At 36.9% G+C, this 14236-nt stretch overlaps 1 protein-coding gene across 7 annotated transcripts in view; it reads left to right on the top strand.

Annotated features, from left to right (window-relative positions):
• LOC108592676 (putative uncharacterized protein CCDC28A-AS1) overlaps positions 1–13104 on the top strand; it is a 144694-nt gene extending 131590 nt beyond the window's left edge. For 4 of the 7 annotated variants that reach the window (XM_078332637.1, XM_078332633.1, XM_078332632.1 and 1 more), the window contains 2 exons: positions 9122–9358; positions 12309–13104. In XM_078332637.1, the coding sequence (XP_078188763.1) occupies positions 9122–9212 (91 nt within the window). In that variant the 3' untranslated portion in view covers positions 9213–9358; positions 12309–13104. Of the gene's footprint in view, positions 1–9121; positions 9716–12163 lie in introns of those variants that run through there. The other 3 variants (XM_078332631.1, XM_078332639.1, XM_078332640.1) reach the window with 3 other exon arrangements.
• Positions 13105–14236: the final 1132 nt, after the last annotated feature.

Genomic DNA, 14236 nt, shown 5'->3' with positions numbered 1-14236 from the left:
AAGTCCATTTTATAATATTCTCTCTGCATATAAAGAAATACATTCTGAGGTCTGAGAATGTTCAAGAACTTTCAAACTCTTTTTTCACTTTTACAGTTCACATAAAATTTAACTTTTCTAAAAGTTTATAGACATGCTCATTTCATTTTAAATTTTTTTCTTCTTTCTTTTATTGTGATAACTATACATCATATAAAATTTACATTTTAACCATCTTTAAGTATATAATTCAGTGACATTAAGTAAATTCAGAATATTGCACTGCTTTTTTTTCAAGCTGAATAGGATTCTTAATGTGTTTGTGACAGAGATGAATGAAGTATTTGCTAAGAAACAATTGTAGTCAGCTTAACGAACATTCCATAATCACAGAATACTCAGTAGGGGACACAAATACGTGTCACATAGGAATTGAATAGATCCAAAATATCATCCAAAGAGGCAGGAAAGCCCCATAACTGTTGTGTAATGTGCAGCATCAGATCTTTATTGGAACAGATTGTCTTTCAGCAGGCCAATAAAAATTTGGTATTGATGCATAATTAATGAACTGAAAAATGGATGAATGAGATTTCTCTCTAATTAATGTGCCCCTAATATCTGGCATGAAAGCAAAGCTATATTAATTAGTAGAGTGGGTGTTGTGTGTATGTGATTGTGAGTGGATGTGGTGTGTCTGTCTGTAGGGATAGTTTGTCATGTTTTATTTGCAGCCTGTTTCTTTCTCTGCTCTTATCCTTCTTCCTCATTTCCCACCTTCTCATCACTCCTTTTGTTCTCCTCAAAACTACCATTATGTTTTTATATGTGGATGAGGGAGAAGGATGACAGATTGAATGATTCCATTTTTAGATGGATATCTGAGCACACATGAGTTAATCAATATTTCATAATCTAGGTGATGAAAGCCTCTCCCTTTTTTTAAAGCATGAGGACATTATGCCTTGTGTGTGCAGCTTAACTGCTATTAAGGTTAATGAAAATCAGGCCGGCAAAGCCCCTTTCTTGAGTTGATAACATGCTCTAGTGTGCATCGTTGTCAATTATACATCAACTCTTAATCATCTTGGGAAGCAGGAGAGGCAAATCCTGCTGCTGAGCCAAAGCACCTCATGTAAGGATTATTGGACAGCATTAGGATCTGAACTTAAAATCTTCTTTATTTTCTTTGTAACTTATTCTTCTATTGTTAATTAAGTCAAATATTCCCGTAGGAAGTGAGCGAATGTGTGTGTGTGCTTGTAAATGGGGTGGGAAGGAAGTGAAAATAAAGAAACTTTAAAGGCAAAGAGAAAGAATATTTTTGCATTCATATTTTAGGACTACCAAAATGTGTAGCTTATTTTTCTAAAATCTTGCATCTGAATATTTGTCTGCAGATATAATATCTTCTATTAGGTATATAGTTCTGGTATTTTTAGTTCCAGGCATGAAATAACATCTATTGAAAGATTTACTCCTCATTTGGCTAGACATTTCTTCATTCAATAGATATTTATGAAATCTAGTATATGCCAGGTAATAAGTGCTGCAAAGGTAATTAAGCTTTACCATCAAGGGGCTCCTTGACTAAGAGAAAAACTGACATATAAACAGGTACTTAAAAATGTCTGAGCATTCAGTTTGGTAGAGCTTAAGTTCAAGCTCAAGACTGATGAAAGGAGAGGCTGGAGAGCTAGGGAGAGGCCATGCTGTGGAAAGCCTGTGTTCCATGTTGTGCCAGTCTAGTGAAGATGCTATAATGAACAATGGTTTGAAATAACACAAATGGACTTCACACTCCCTGACAATTTAGCACTAGCCTTCCAGACTGTGGCTCTACCTGGGGCACTGAGTCTTCTGCTAGATCTTCTGCATCTGCCTACATCCTGGAGAAGAGACAGAAGAGTTAGGCCTGAGTCCACCATGGAGTGGCACACATCAGTTCTTCCCCTGGTGATCATATGGCCCAGTTTATACCTGAATTTCAACACAACAATGAACAGTGTCCTCCTTTGCTCTTAACAGTGTCTCGGCTTGGGTAATAAATTATATGATCACACTAATTTCTCCCATATTCTACGGGTGAGAGTTCAATCACATGATCACACACCTACCTTAAAGGGATGCTGGGAAACCGATATGATCAAGAGGCGAAGGCAATGGATATAGTTGAATGCAAGGCATTTTCTGTTGCACATGTCAAGGGGTTTAAAACTTTATCCTCCATATCCATTGCCATTTGAACATGTTCACCTAAATACAAATATTTATTTGAAGTCTTCCAGTGTATTTTGCAAATTCATAGGGATCATGCATCCTGCTCCATATATGTGTGTTTTTCTTAAAATAAAAATAATGTATTTTCTTTCTTCAAAACTCTTTACAACTAAGTAGTACCCCAGGAATATTTTCCATTCTTTGTAGAAGAAAAGCTTTGCGTGCGTGTGCAAATCATGTATCTGCATATATAGAGATATCTAGCAGACTTGCAATGAAATATTAAAACATGCTTCTTTCTGGATGGTAGAATTGGAGGTGGCTTTTCCTTTTTCTCTATATTTTTCCATGTCATTTTGGAATTTTAAAATAGTTTTCATTAGTTAAATTAGTTTTTATTTTATTTTTATTTTCTTTTATATGAGGAGCCACCTCATATAGCATGGGCCGTATGAATATCCAACTTGGAACACACAGCACTGAACAAACAGGTAGAAGAATCGCCTGGCAAGATTTTCATTTTAAATAGGACATTTTGACAGCTGCATGGAGTGCAGATTCCAAAAGACAGAGACTGGGAGCAGGGAGACCAATCTAGACTGTTATAGGTACCTGGATGAAAGATTATAGAAGATCGGATGTAGGTTGGTGATAGGAGGAATGTCTGGAGATTAATCAGTAGAGCTAAACCAAACAAGCATTACTGATAAATTTGCCTATGCTAACACTAATGGTTTCTCTTCTGCAAAACATCATAAAATTACATTTAAAAAGGAAGGAACAAACTGGAGAAAAACACTTAGAAGACATGAATGATATGAAAGATGGGAAAGGTTGGCATCCTGAATATATTAAGAGCTCTTAACAATAAAAAAGCATCCTAATATAAAAATAAACACAGCAATTTATTCAAGAATAAATATGACCTCCAAAATCTTAAAACCTGACCAAATATTTTTAAAAACTGGAAATAAAAATACAATCTTTATTATCATGTTAGTGAAGATCACAGAATATAGGACAGATATATGTACAAAGTATTTGTCTTGGAACTGTTAATAACAATCAAAATTCAGAAAATAATTCCTTCAATGAAAGGTATGTTAATAAATTATTATAGATCCTCCTACTGGAATATTAGGTGATAATTTAAAATGATTACATGGATGTATAATATTGAAATAGAAAGCCGCCTGTGTATCACAATGCTTGTGACCTATTAAGTAAAAACTGGTTATCAAACTCCAAGCATAACATGCCCACTTTATGTAAAATTATTTGTATGTGTGTACAAAACATGTATCTGCATATATAGAAATATCTAGCAGACTTTCAATAAAATATTAAAACATGTTTATTTCTGGATGGTAGAATTGGCCATAGCTTTTCCTTTTTCTCTGTCTTTTTCCATATCATTTTGGAATTTAAAAATAGACATCATGCACTATATATATAATTTTTAAGTAAACAAAAATTTATTATTTTTGGGAAAAACAAAACCCAGTAGGTGTTTTTTAGTCCAAGGGTATAAAAAATTAGGAGGACTTGGTGGTTGATTGGTTGTAGAGAGCAAATGAGAAGGATTGGACAAGGATGACTTTCAGTTCTCTCATTCGTTGTAATAATTCACTGGCACTGAAAGAAAGACAGTTATCCTCTGTCTCCTATTCCTTTACCCTGTTGTCATTCCTTTTGCTTTGCAACTTTCTGCTCCTCCTAAGTCTGTCCCTGGACTCTCTGAAGTGTTTGTTCCAATATTAAAACCCTTCTGCATCCCTTACCTTATTCTACAATGCTATCTTCATGTTTTCCCTAACTGAATGGCCGAGGATTAGAGATGAGACATGGCACTGAAAATGACGGACTCAAATATTCTTATATCGGTACAGGTTGTTTCTATGATGGCAGCATATTATGAGGGTCCCAACCTAGCATCAGAGAAGATGGAAGATGGAACAGATTTGTAAGGGACTCAGTAACAAGTGGATCTACCTCAGGGTGTTCAAAGTAGCTGGGAGGTCCAGGGTTAGGATAAAGGTTGCCTACAGATTACAAAGTCTGGTAAGGATCAAGGCAGCCCTCATACTTTTCTGAACCGATTGTTCAGGGCAAGAGAGGAGGCACAATAGTGCGAGTAATGGCCAGTCCTAGTTAACAATCTAAGGAACTGCCAATTCATGATTTTTCCATATCACAATTTGCTTTGCAAACCAACAAGCCAAAATACCAAGCTATTCAGATAAAAGCATAAATGCCATCTGTGTAAATGTAAATACTGAACATAAGAGCTTTTCAATGATCAAGAGACATTAAAAATTAATGTCAGAGATATGTCCACTTCTTGAATCTTATTCTTTAGGGCCACCACTTCCCAGACACTATCTTTGTTTTTTTGTTGTTGTCATTGAGATCTTTGCCATTCAAGCCTGACTCATCCCAGCCTTCAAGAGCCAGGCATTTCTTTTTAGTTGTTTTGTTTTGTTGAATTATACTTTACGTTCTGGGATACATGTGCAGAATGTGCAGGTTTGTTACATAGGTAGACACATGCTGTGGTGGTTTGCTGCATCCATCACCCCGTCGTGTAAATTAAGCATTTCTCCTAATGCTACACCACCTCCTGACAGGCCCTGGTGTGTGATGTTCCCCTCCCTGTGTCCATGTGTTCTAATTGTTCAACTCCCACTTATGAGTGAGGACATACAGTGTGTGGTTTTCTGTTCCTGTGTTTGTTTGCTGAGAATGATGGTGTCCAGCTTTATCCATATCCCTGCAAAGGATATGAACTCATCTTTTTTTATGACTGCATAGTATTCCATGGTATATATATGCCACATTTTCTTTATCCAGTCTACCATTGATGGGCATTTGGGTTGGTTCCAAGTCTTTGCTATCTTGAACAGTGCTGCAATAAATATACATGTGCATGTCTCTTTATAGTGGAATGATTTATAATCCTTTGGGTATGTACCCAGTAATGGGATTGCTGGGTTAAATGATGTTTCTGGTTCTAGATCCTTGAGGAATTGCCACACTGTTTTCCACGATTGTTGAACTAATTTACACTCCCACCAACAGTGTAAAAGCATTCCTATTTCTCCACGTCTTCTCCAGCATCTGTGGTTTCCTGACTTCTTAATAATCACCATTTTAATTGGCATGAGATGGTATCTCATTGTGGTTTTGATTTGCATTTCTCTAATGACCAGCAATGATAAGCTTTTTCTTGTTTCTTGGCCACGTAAATATCTTCTTTTGAGAAGTGTCTGTTCATATTATTTGCCCACTTTTTGATGGGTTCTTTTTGTTTCTTGCAAATTGGTTTAAGTTCCTTGTAGATTCTGGATATTAGCCTTTTGTTAGATGGATATATTGCAAACATTTTCTCTCATTCTGTAGGTTACCTCTTCATTCTGATGATAGTTTCTTTTGCTGTGCAGAAACTCTTTAGTTTAATTCAATCCCATTTGCCAATTTTGGCTTTTGTTATCATAGCTTTAGGTGTTTTAATCATGAAGTCATTGCCCATGCCTATGTCCTGAGTGGTGTTGCCTAGGTTTACTTCTAGGTTGTTTATAGTTTTAGGTCTTACATTTAAGTCTTTAATCCATCTCGAGTTAATTTTTGTTTAAGGTATAAGAAAGGGATCCAGTTTTCAGGAAGAAGTCGAATCCCTGAATAGACCTATAACAAATTCTGAAACTGAGGCAGCAATTAATAGCCTACCAACCAAAAAAAGCCCAGGTCCAGATAGATTCATAGCCAAGTTCCAGCAGAGGTACAAAGGGGAGCTGGTACCATTCCTTCTGAAACTATTCCAAACAATAGAATAAGAGGGAATCCTCCCCAATTCTTTTTATGGGGCCAGCATCATCCTGATACTCAAACCTGGCAGAGACACAACAACAACAAAAAAGAAAATTTCAGGCCAATATCCCTGACGAACATCAATGCAAAAATCCTCAATAAAATACTGACAGACTGAATCCAGCAGCACATCAAAAAGCCTATCCAGCATGATCATGTTGGCTTCATCTCTGGGATGCAAAGCTGGTTCAACAGACGCAAATCAATAAATGTAATCCACCACATAAACAGAACCAAAGACAAAACCCACATGATTATCCCAGTCAATGCAGAGAAGGCCTTCGATAAAATTCAGCACCCTTCATGCTAAAACTCTCAGTAAACTAGGTATTGATGGAACCTATCTCAAAGTAGTAAGACCTCTTTATGACAAACCCACAGCCAATGTCATACTGGATGGGCAAAAGCTGGAAGCATTCCCTTTGAAAAGCGGCACAAGACAAGGATGCCCTCTCTCACCACTCCTATTCAATGTAGGATTGGAAGTTCTGGCCAGGGCAATCAGGCAAGAGAAAGAAATACAGGGTATTCAAATAGGAAGAGAGGAAGTCAAATTGTCTCCCTTTGCAGATGACATGATTGTCTATTTAGAAAACCCCATCGTCTCAGACCAAAATCTCCTTAAGCTGATAAGCAACTTCAGCCAAGTCTCAGGATACAAAGTCAATGTGCAAAAATCACAAGCATTCCTATACACCAATAACAAACAAAGAGCCAAATCATAAGGGAATTGCCATTCACAATTGCTACAAAGAGAATAAAATACCTAGGAATACAGCTTACAAGGGATGTGAAGGACCTCTTCAAGGAGAACTACAAACCACTGCTCAAGGTTATAAGAGAGGACACAAATGGAAAAGCATTCCATGCTCATGGTTAGGAAGAATCAATATTGTGAAAATGGCCATACCACCCAAAGCAATTTATAGATTCAGTGCTATCCCCATCAAGCTACCATTGACTTTATTCATAGAATCAGCAAAAACTACTTTAAATTTCGTATGGAACCAAAAAAGATCCCATATAACCAAGATAATCCCAAGCCAAAAAAAAAAAAGCTGGAGCCATCATGCCGCGTGACTTCAAACTATACTACAAGGCTTCAGTAACCAAACAGCAATGGTACTGGTACCAAAACAGAGATATAGACCAATAAAACAGAACAGAGGCTTCAGAAATAACAGCACACCTCTACAACCATTTGATCTTTGATAAACCTGACAAAAACAAGCAGTGGGAAAAGGATTCCCTATTTAATAAATGGTGTTGGGAAAACCGGCTAGCCTATGTAGAGCCAGGCATTTCTTAGTATGCGTTGAACTCATGCCAAACTATTGTTTCACACTATTATTGTCTAAAAGACAACGTGTACTAGAAATGTGAAACAGGAAATGTCCATCTGACCTTATCACAGTACAAGAAATTTTCCAGAGTCCATATGCTGATGTAATTATTTTAAAAATTATTTTTATTTTTTAAAGTGGTAGATCCTTAGAACAATTGTCTTTCGTGTCACAGATATAGCATATGGCGTATCATCTTCATCTCCCTTTTAGAGGAATAGTGCACTGTAATTGCTGCAGTCTGGTTTTACGTTATTTTCTAATTAGGTTTTAGGAGTTCTTTTTATTTACTTGGTTTGTTTGTGTGTGTGAAACATAACATATATATTTGTATGTCTTAACCTTTACTTTGTTTGGAAAGTCCTTAATTTATTTTACATAGAACGTTTTTCCTTTATCCACAAAGCTATGACCCATATAAGCTATTTCCTTCTGTTCCAGTACTGTGCTTATGTAATTTCCTATAAACAGCAGCAAACAATGTCAGTATACACTGGCTCTTGGTTCAGTGTCCTTGCAGTACTTACAATGGACATTTCTCAGCATAATTAATCTCTTTTCAAAATTTTGGGCCTATTTTTATCAGCACCAATACAATACTTTGAAATAAATGGAAATGCTGTATTCATTGAAGGGATAAGGATTAAAGCTGAAACTGAGTCTAGGGATGAGGTGATGAGGAAAAAAAACCCTCACAAATGTGGTGATTTTTTTTTTCTCCTTTGGAAGTGAAAAACAATGAGCTGTACTCTGTGAAAGAAAGGAAACGGTGCTGACAAGCTTTTCTCCAACCACTGTACACCTCTGGTTCAGAACCAGCAGAAGCCAATTAGTTATTTAGTTCATTAGCACATTTAAGTGTGAGATTTTATTTATATGCCCATCAAGAACTAGATATTCAGGCATAATTCAGGTCCTTTTTCATTTATAATGAGTCTCTTTCATTTGTAATTTCTCTTTTGATTTATAATCATTTTAATTCTTGTTTTATATTTGTTTTAATCCATGATCTTCTTTTTATCCTATATCTTATATATCTTTTAGTTGTCCTTTTTTCCATATAGTTTTACAGAATCCCAGAAATCCCTTTCTTTTGTTAAAATGCTATAACTAGTAGTAATATTTCTAATGCCAATTTAAACTTTTTTATTCTAGAATAATTTGTGCGGAATGAATTGTTAAGTGTATCTATAGAGAATGAATGATTGATATTCAGCCAAGGTTTCCCTATGTCTTTCCATGACCAAAAACAATAAAGTAAAAGGAAAAAAAAATCAGTTAGTCTGTTGTTTTATCTGTGTGGCTCTGAACAACCTATTTGTATATTTTGGGAAAATTTTTTTCTCATCGAATTACTGTGTATATTTATCATGTTCATTGATGGTTGAATTTTCACTGTATACCTATATGGTAAAAAATTTGGAAGGAGAAACTATTTTTTAATAGCCATTTTGGAAACAAGTGTCAGTGAGCATATTGTTTTAGGAAGAGGGGGATGGTGGGGACATTGGATTGAAAGGAAGTCCTATGTCAGAGGGCTCTGTGCACATTTTCCTGAAGTACCTCAGCTATGCTTAAATGTAATCTGTTATTTTAACCAATCATAATGGTTGCATTTTGCCTTTTCTCATAATGAATTATAAAATTGATAACTTATAAATATGGCAAAACTATATTTTTCAGGATGCCTCTCCCTTTTCTAACTCTAATAGATTGAATTTTGTGTCCAAAAACTTCAAAAGCTACCAGAGTATTGTGAAAGAAGAAACACTGTTGTCGAAGGCTGCTGATATTGCCTATTAGCCAGAAGAAAGAACCTGAATCATTCAAAGGTTTTCCATCTGGCAAAGAAGTCCAGAAGTACTGGACCGTCTGCCTAGATCTGCATGTGCTAAGTATCCAAGTAAGTTGGAGCAACATATCAACGGCAACCAGTGAAGAAATGAAAGGTAAAACTATAATGCAATGTATTTCTGTGCCTCATGTTGAAACGTCATATTCAAGAGCTAAAGGGACTTCATTTTTCTTCTCCTTCCCCAGCTTGTTCATAAAATATTTAGGGGCTACATAAAGAAGAAAGACTTTGGAATCAAAGGCAAGCTTTGGAATCAAACACAGCTTCTGTTCAATGAAACTAGGAAATCAATATCTATCAAAGGCTCCGTGTTAATCGGTACCAATTTCTCACCACGTTTTGATTAGAAGAAAATCGAGCTGCAAACATTTAAGGATTTGTCTGACTGAATACTGACTTAAAGTTCTGATCTCTAATAATGTCAGGCATATTGTCTTGGTAAATTGTACAGGTGAGTTGTTAAAGATGAAAGCTTAAGTATTTATTGTTTGAATTACTTTAGAGAAAAAAATTGATATTTATTTTTCAGAAAGAGGTATAATTGCTATATCAAAAATCCACAGAATGTGAAAGTATAAAGGAAAACTATCAGGTGATACTCAATTATTTTTATTCTAAAGATATAGGTAAAAATGTGAACAGATATATTGACATAAAATTCATAAAACATATGGATATATTAAAAACTAGAATCTCTGGGTGCCTCTGAGGATAATGATTGAGGATCTGTGGGTCAAGAATACTTTGCACAGCTGGAACTATTACAGTATTTGAATTTTTTCTTATATATGTATAACTTTTTGAAAAGAATGAGAAATGCTATAAAAATGCAACTATTTTTACTGTAGGTTTTTATTTCCATAAAATTATAAGTGAGTGTGTGGTCAATAGATCCTATTATATAGCTATAATATCCCTTGAATTTGTTTACCTGGTAACACTGGCTCATGTTTGTAAATCCTTTGGAACCCCCAAAACGATTTTGCATACATTACCTAATTTGTAAGATTACAAAACTATTATATTAGCTTTTCTGGTTTTCTTGTCTTCATACTCGGTTATCATACTAAACTGCAGTGTTTTTTTTTGTTTTCATCATGTCACACACACACAATAGAAAACCAGCAGTTGTAATTTTCTTCAGCAGTGCTTAATGGAAGCTTATTTAATAGTTTAGTACTTTTCTTTCGTAAGTACTGGACCAAGCTGTAATGGAATTATATGACTCATGCTTTCAGAACAGAGTTTTCTGTTACTCATGTGTTTATCCTGATGACCATATGACCATATGAAGTTCTATCATGATTCTGTTGGATGTTACCTTTGTCTTATCCACTGAACTCAAGCCAGGGTTGGAGAGCTCAATAGCTGAGTCTGAGGGTAAATTAAAATACCAGTCAAAATTAAATGGACAGTGTGGAAGGGGAGTGAGCCTACAGGCTATTATGAGATTTGCCCCACCCAGTTTAATAAAACCCCTTCTCTGCTGATAGAACGAAGACCAGGTCAGAAACAAATTCACTCCCTTTCCTTCTGCTTGGCTTACTGGACTTGTAGACAGACCTAGATTTTCCTATTTTATTAATGGTGATGGAGCTGAATTTCTTACCAATAGAATTGTTATTTGACTTTAGCAACACTGATAAAACTGGTTCGTCAAACCATTTTTTATTGCAAAAGGCTTCATGGACAGTGACCTGCTGTGAGTTGGCTGACAGCTGAAGCGATGAACAATGCTGTTTAGTTCTGCCCATCATGCCTGCTGGAGACTAAGAATACCTTGACCAATAAGGAGGGTGGATCTTTGTTAGCCTTTCTGCATTATTTCTTCCAATTTAGTATTTAACCTCAGGAAAGAATCAATCTCATGTGGGTGGCTATTCATTGTAATATTTAAAGGAGCACAGTAGTCAAGGGTGACGGCTAGGAGTCAAACAGACTTGAATTCAAATTTCAGCTCCACCCCTTACCACACATGGGCACAGGGGCAAGTTACTTCACTTCTTTAACCATCAGTTTCCTCATTTGTAAGCTAAATCTTCTTAGAGTAAATTTTTTTCAAATGAATTAAGTGTTTAGTAGAGGGCCTATAGTGTAAGAGGCATTGAATAAAAAGTTATTGTTATAGTTACTAAAACTTTTTTTTTTTTGAGATGGAGTTTCACTCTTGTTATCCAGGCTAAAGTGCAATGGCGTGATTTCGGCTCACCGCAACCTCCACCTCCTGGGTTCAAGCAATTCTCCTGCCTCAGCCTCCCAAGTAGCTGGGACTACAGGCACGCACCACCATGCCCAGCTAATTTTTGTATTTTTAGTAGAGACGGGGTTTCACCATGTTGACCAGGATGGTCTCGATCTCTTGACCTCGTGATCCACCCACCTCGGCCTCCCAAAGTGCTGGGATTACAGGCTTGAGCCACCGCGCCCGGCCTTAACTAAAACTTTTTAATATGATTTATATAATTACTAAAACTTTTTGTATATGATTATAATAAACACATACAAAATTTCATGGCAAATACATGAAAACTGACTATTTGACTATTTGCTATCTCCCACTCCACTCCCCACCACTCCTTCCTAAGCCCACTCCAGTCAGGCAACCCACCAGTCCACTGATAACACACTTGACAAGGTCACCAGTGACATTCGCACTGCTAAATGCAGTGGCCAGTTCTTAGCTTTCATCTGAGTTGAGCACTCAGCAGCCTTTGGAAAAATTAATCTTACATTCTACTGCCTGCTCTTTTTTGTTTTCCTAATCTCTAAACATTGAAGGGCTCCAGGGCTCTGGCCTCTGGCCTCTTCTCTATCCACAACCCCTCCCTGGTGACCTCATCTAATCTTGGAGATTTACTATTATGTAGATGCTTCTGACTTCTCAAATATATATTTCCAGTTCACGTCTCGCCTATGAGTTCCAGATGTGTATATGCAACTGCCTGCTGGATTTCTACTTGAGTGTCTTAGATAATTTCTCAAACTTGGCTTGTGGAAAACTGAAAACCTCGATCTTCCTAAAAAGCTGTTTTTCTATCATTTAGTTCATCAGCTAAAAACTTTGGAGTTAGACATATGGAAAGCCCGTCCTAAGGGAAGAATCAGAGGAGAAGGGATACAAGACCCCAGGAGCACACCCAGCGCCTTAATATGCATGCTTCGTCTCTCTAAAATGGTGGAACCTGTTTGTTTACCTGTCTGTAGCAGACACAGGAGTTGTCCTCACACTGTGCGTCCTGACTTCCACAGGAATTTGAGTTGTAGCTGCAATGCAGCTACCAACCAGGGATACAGTTTCTCAGCCCCACGCCTTGCACCTACAGCTAAGTGTGGCCTTGTGACTGGTTTTCATCAATTAAGTATGAATAGAAACAAAGTGCACCACCTTCATTTGGAGGCTTCGAAGAAGCAAGGGTACCCTTCATTTGCTCTCTTTCGCCTTGTGCTGGGGGGATACAGATGACAATAAGGCCCTGGGTGATGATGCAGCCACAAGATGCAAAATGCCTCAGACCTGAATCACCACGTGGAAGAGAGAAGCCCACTGACCTAGAACATCCACCCTGGTCTATAGATGAACAAGAAATAAACTTCTATTATGTTTGAACATTGCAGATTTGGTTCCGTTATAGCAGTTTATCTTGCCCTGAGTAAACTGTTACCTGTCTTTCAAGAGATAGGCAAGTTTAGCCAGAGTGCCCTCCTTCCCCGAAAGTGATTTTTTTAATATATGTAATCTATATGTTAATTCATACTCTCCAAAGCATATCCACATCTATTCAACTATGCTTATGTATCAAGAGAAACCTCATACAAATAAATATAAAGGTTTTAAAAAAAGACACTTTGGAGTAATCCTTGACCCTGTCCTCTTTTCTCACACCCATATCTAAACCATCAAGAAATCTTGTTGATTCAGCCTTCAAAATCTACCCAGGACTTAAACACTAATCAACCTCTTCTCCTCTGTCAGTCTGTTCTCCTACATTTCATTTTAATCATCCTTAGAAACTCCTAACCAGTCTTAGTGCTTTCACCATTGTACTTCCAGACTCTTCTCAAATAGCAGCCAATGAGATCCTACGGCACTTCTGCTCAAAACCTGCAAATGGCTCCCTACTGCACTTAGGGTAAAACCAGGTGGGGCCTGCACAATCTGGCCTCACCTCCTATAGTTTTCCTCCTTGCTCATTCTGCCAGCCACACTGCTTTTCTTGCTTTTCCATGAACGTGCTAGACACACTCTCACGTTTGGGCTTTTGCACTTATTTCCCTTCCCAGAATACTCTCCTCGTGGATACGCACATCCAGCCCCTCATCTCCTTCAAATTTTAGTTCAAATGCCACTTTCTCAATGAGGGTTTCCTGATCAGCTTATTTAAACTTACAGTCTCCCCTTATCTAATGCCTTGTCTTTGCTTTACTTTTCTTCATAGTAATTACCACATCTGACTTACACTTGCTTGCCTTTCTTGTTTATTTTCTGTTTTCCCCACTCAAATGTAGTCCAGAAGGAAAGGGACTCTTGTGTCATTTGTTCATTCCTCTATCCCCTGGGCCTGAGCATGGCTTTGGGTAGACACCCAGTAGATGTTTGTTTAAATGGATAAATAAATGAATAAATGGCATTTACTACCTTATATGGTACTATAATATAAAAGCATACTATGCAGGGAATGAGGAATCTAGAAACTAGTTTTGACTCAGCCTCCTATGAACAAGGTTGTGTGGACAAGTCATTTCACCTCTCTGAGTCTCATTTTTCTAATATTTAAAATCTATCCTACAGAAGTGTAAAATGTTTAAATATAGATTAGCTTAGGGAATGCAGTCTCACGTGTGCACGATGAAAGAATTTCTACATACCTTCCATGTATCCACAATCAATGGTTTATCTAAAATTTGTCAGGAAAATTAAGTTCTATATGAGCAGATTTTTAAAAAAATTGTCACTGAAAGAGATATCCAAATA

Source organism: Callithrix jacchus, chromosome 7, assembly GCF_049354715.1.
Source record: "Callithrix jacchus isolate 240 chromosome 7, calJac240_pri, whole genome shotgun sequence".
Taxonomy (NCBI): domain Eukaryota; kingdom Metazoa; phylum Chordata; class Mammalia; order Primates; family Cebidae; genus Callithrix; species Callithrix jacchus.
Note: the sequence above shows the minus strand (reverse complement) of the source record. Positions and strands in the feature narration are given on the sequence as shown.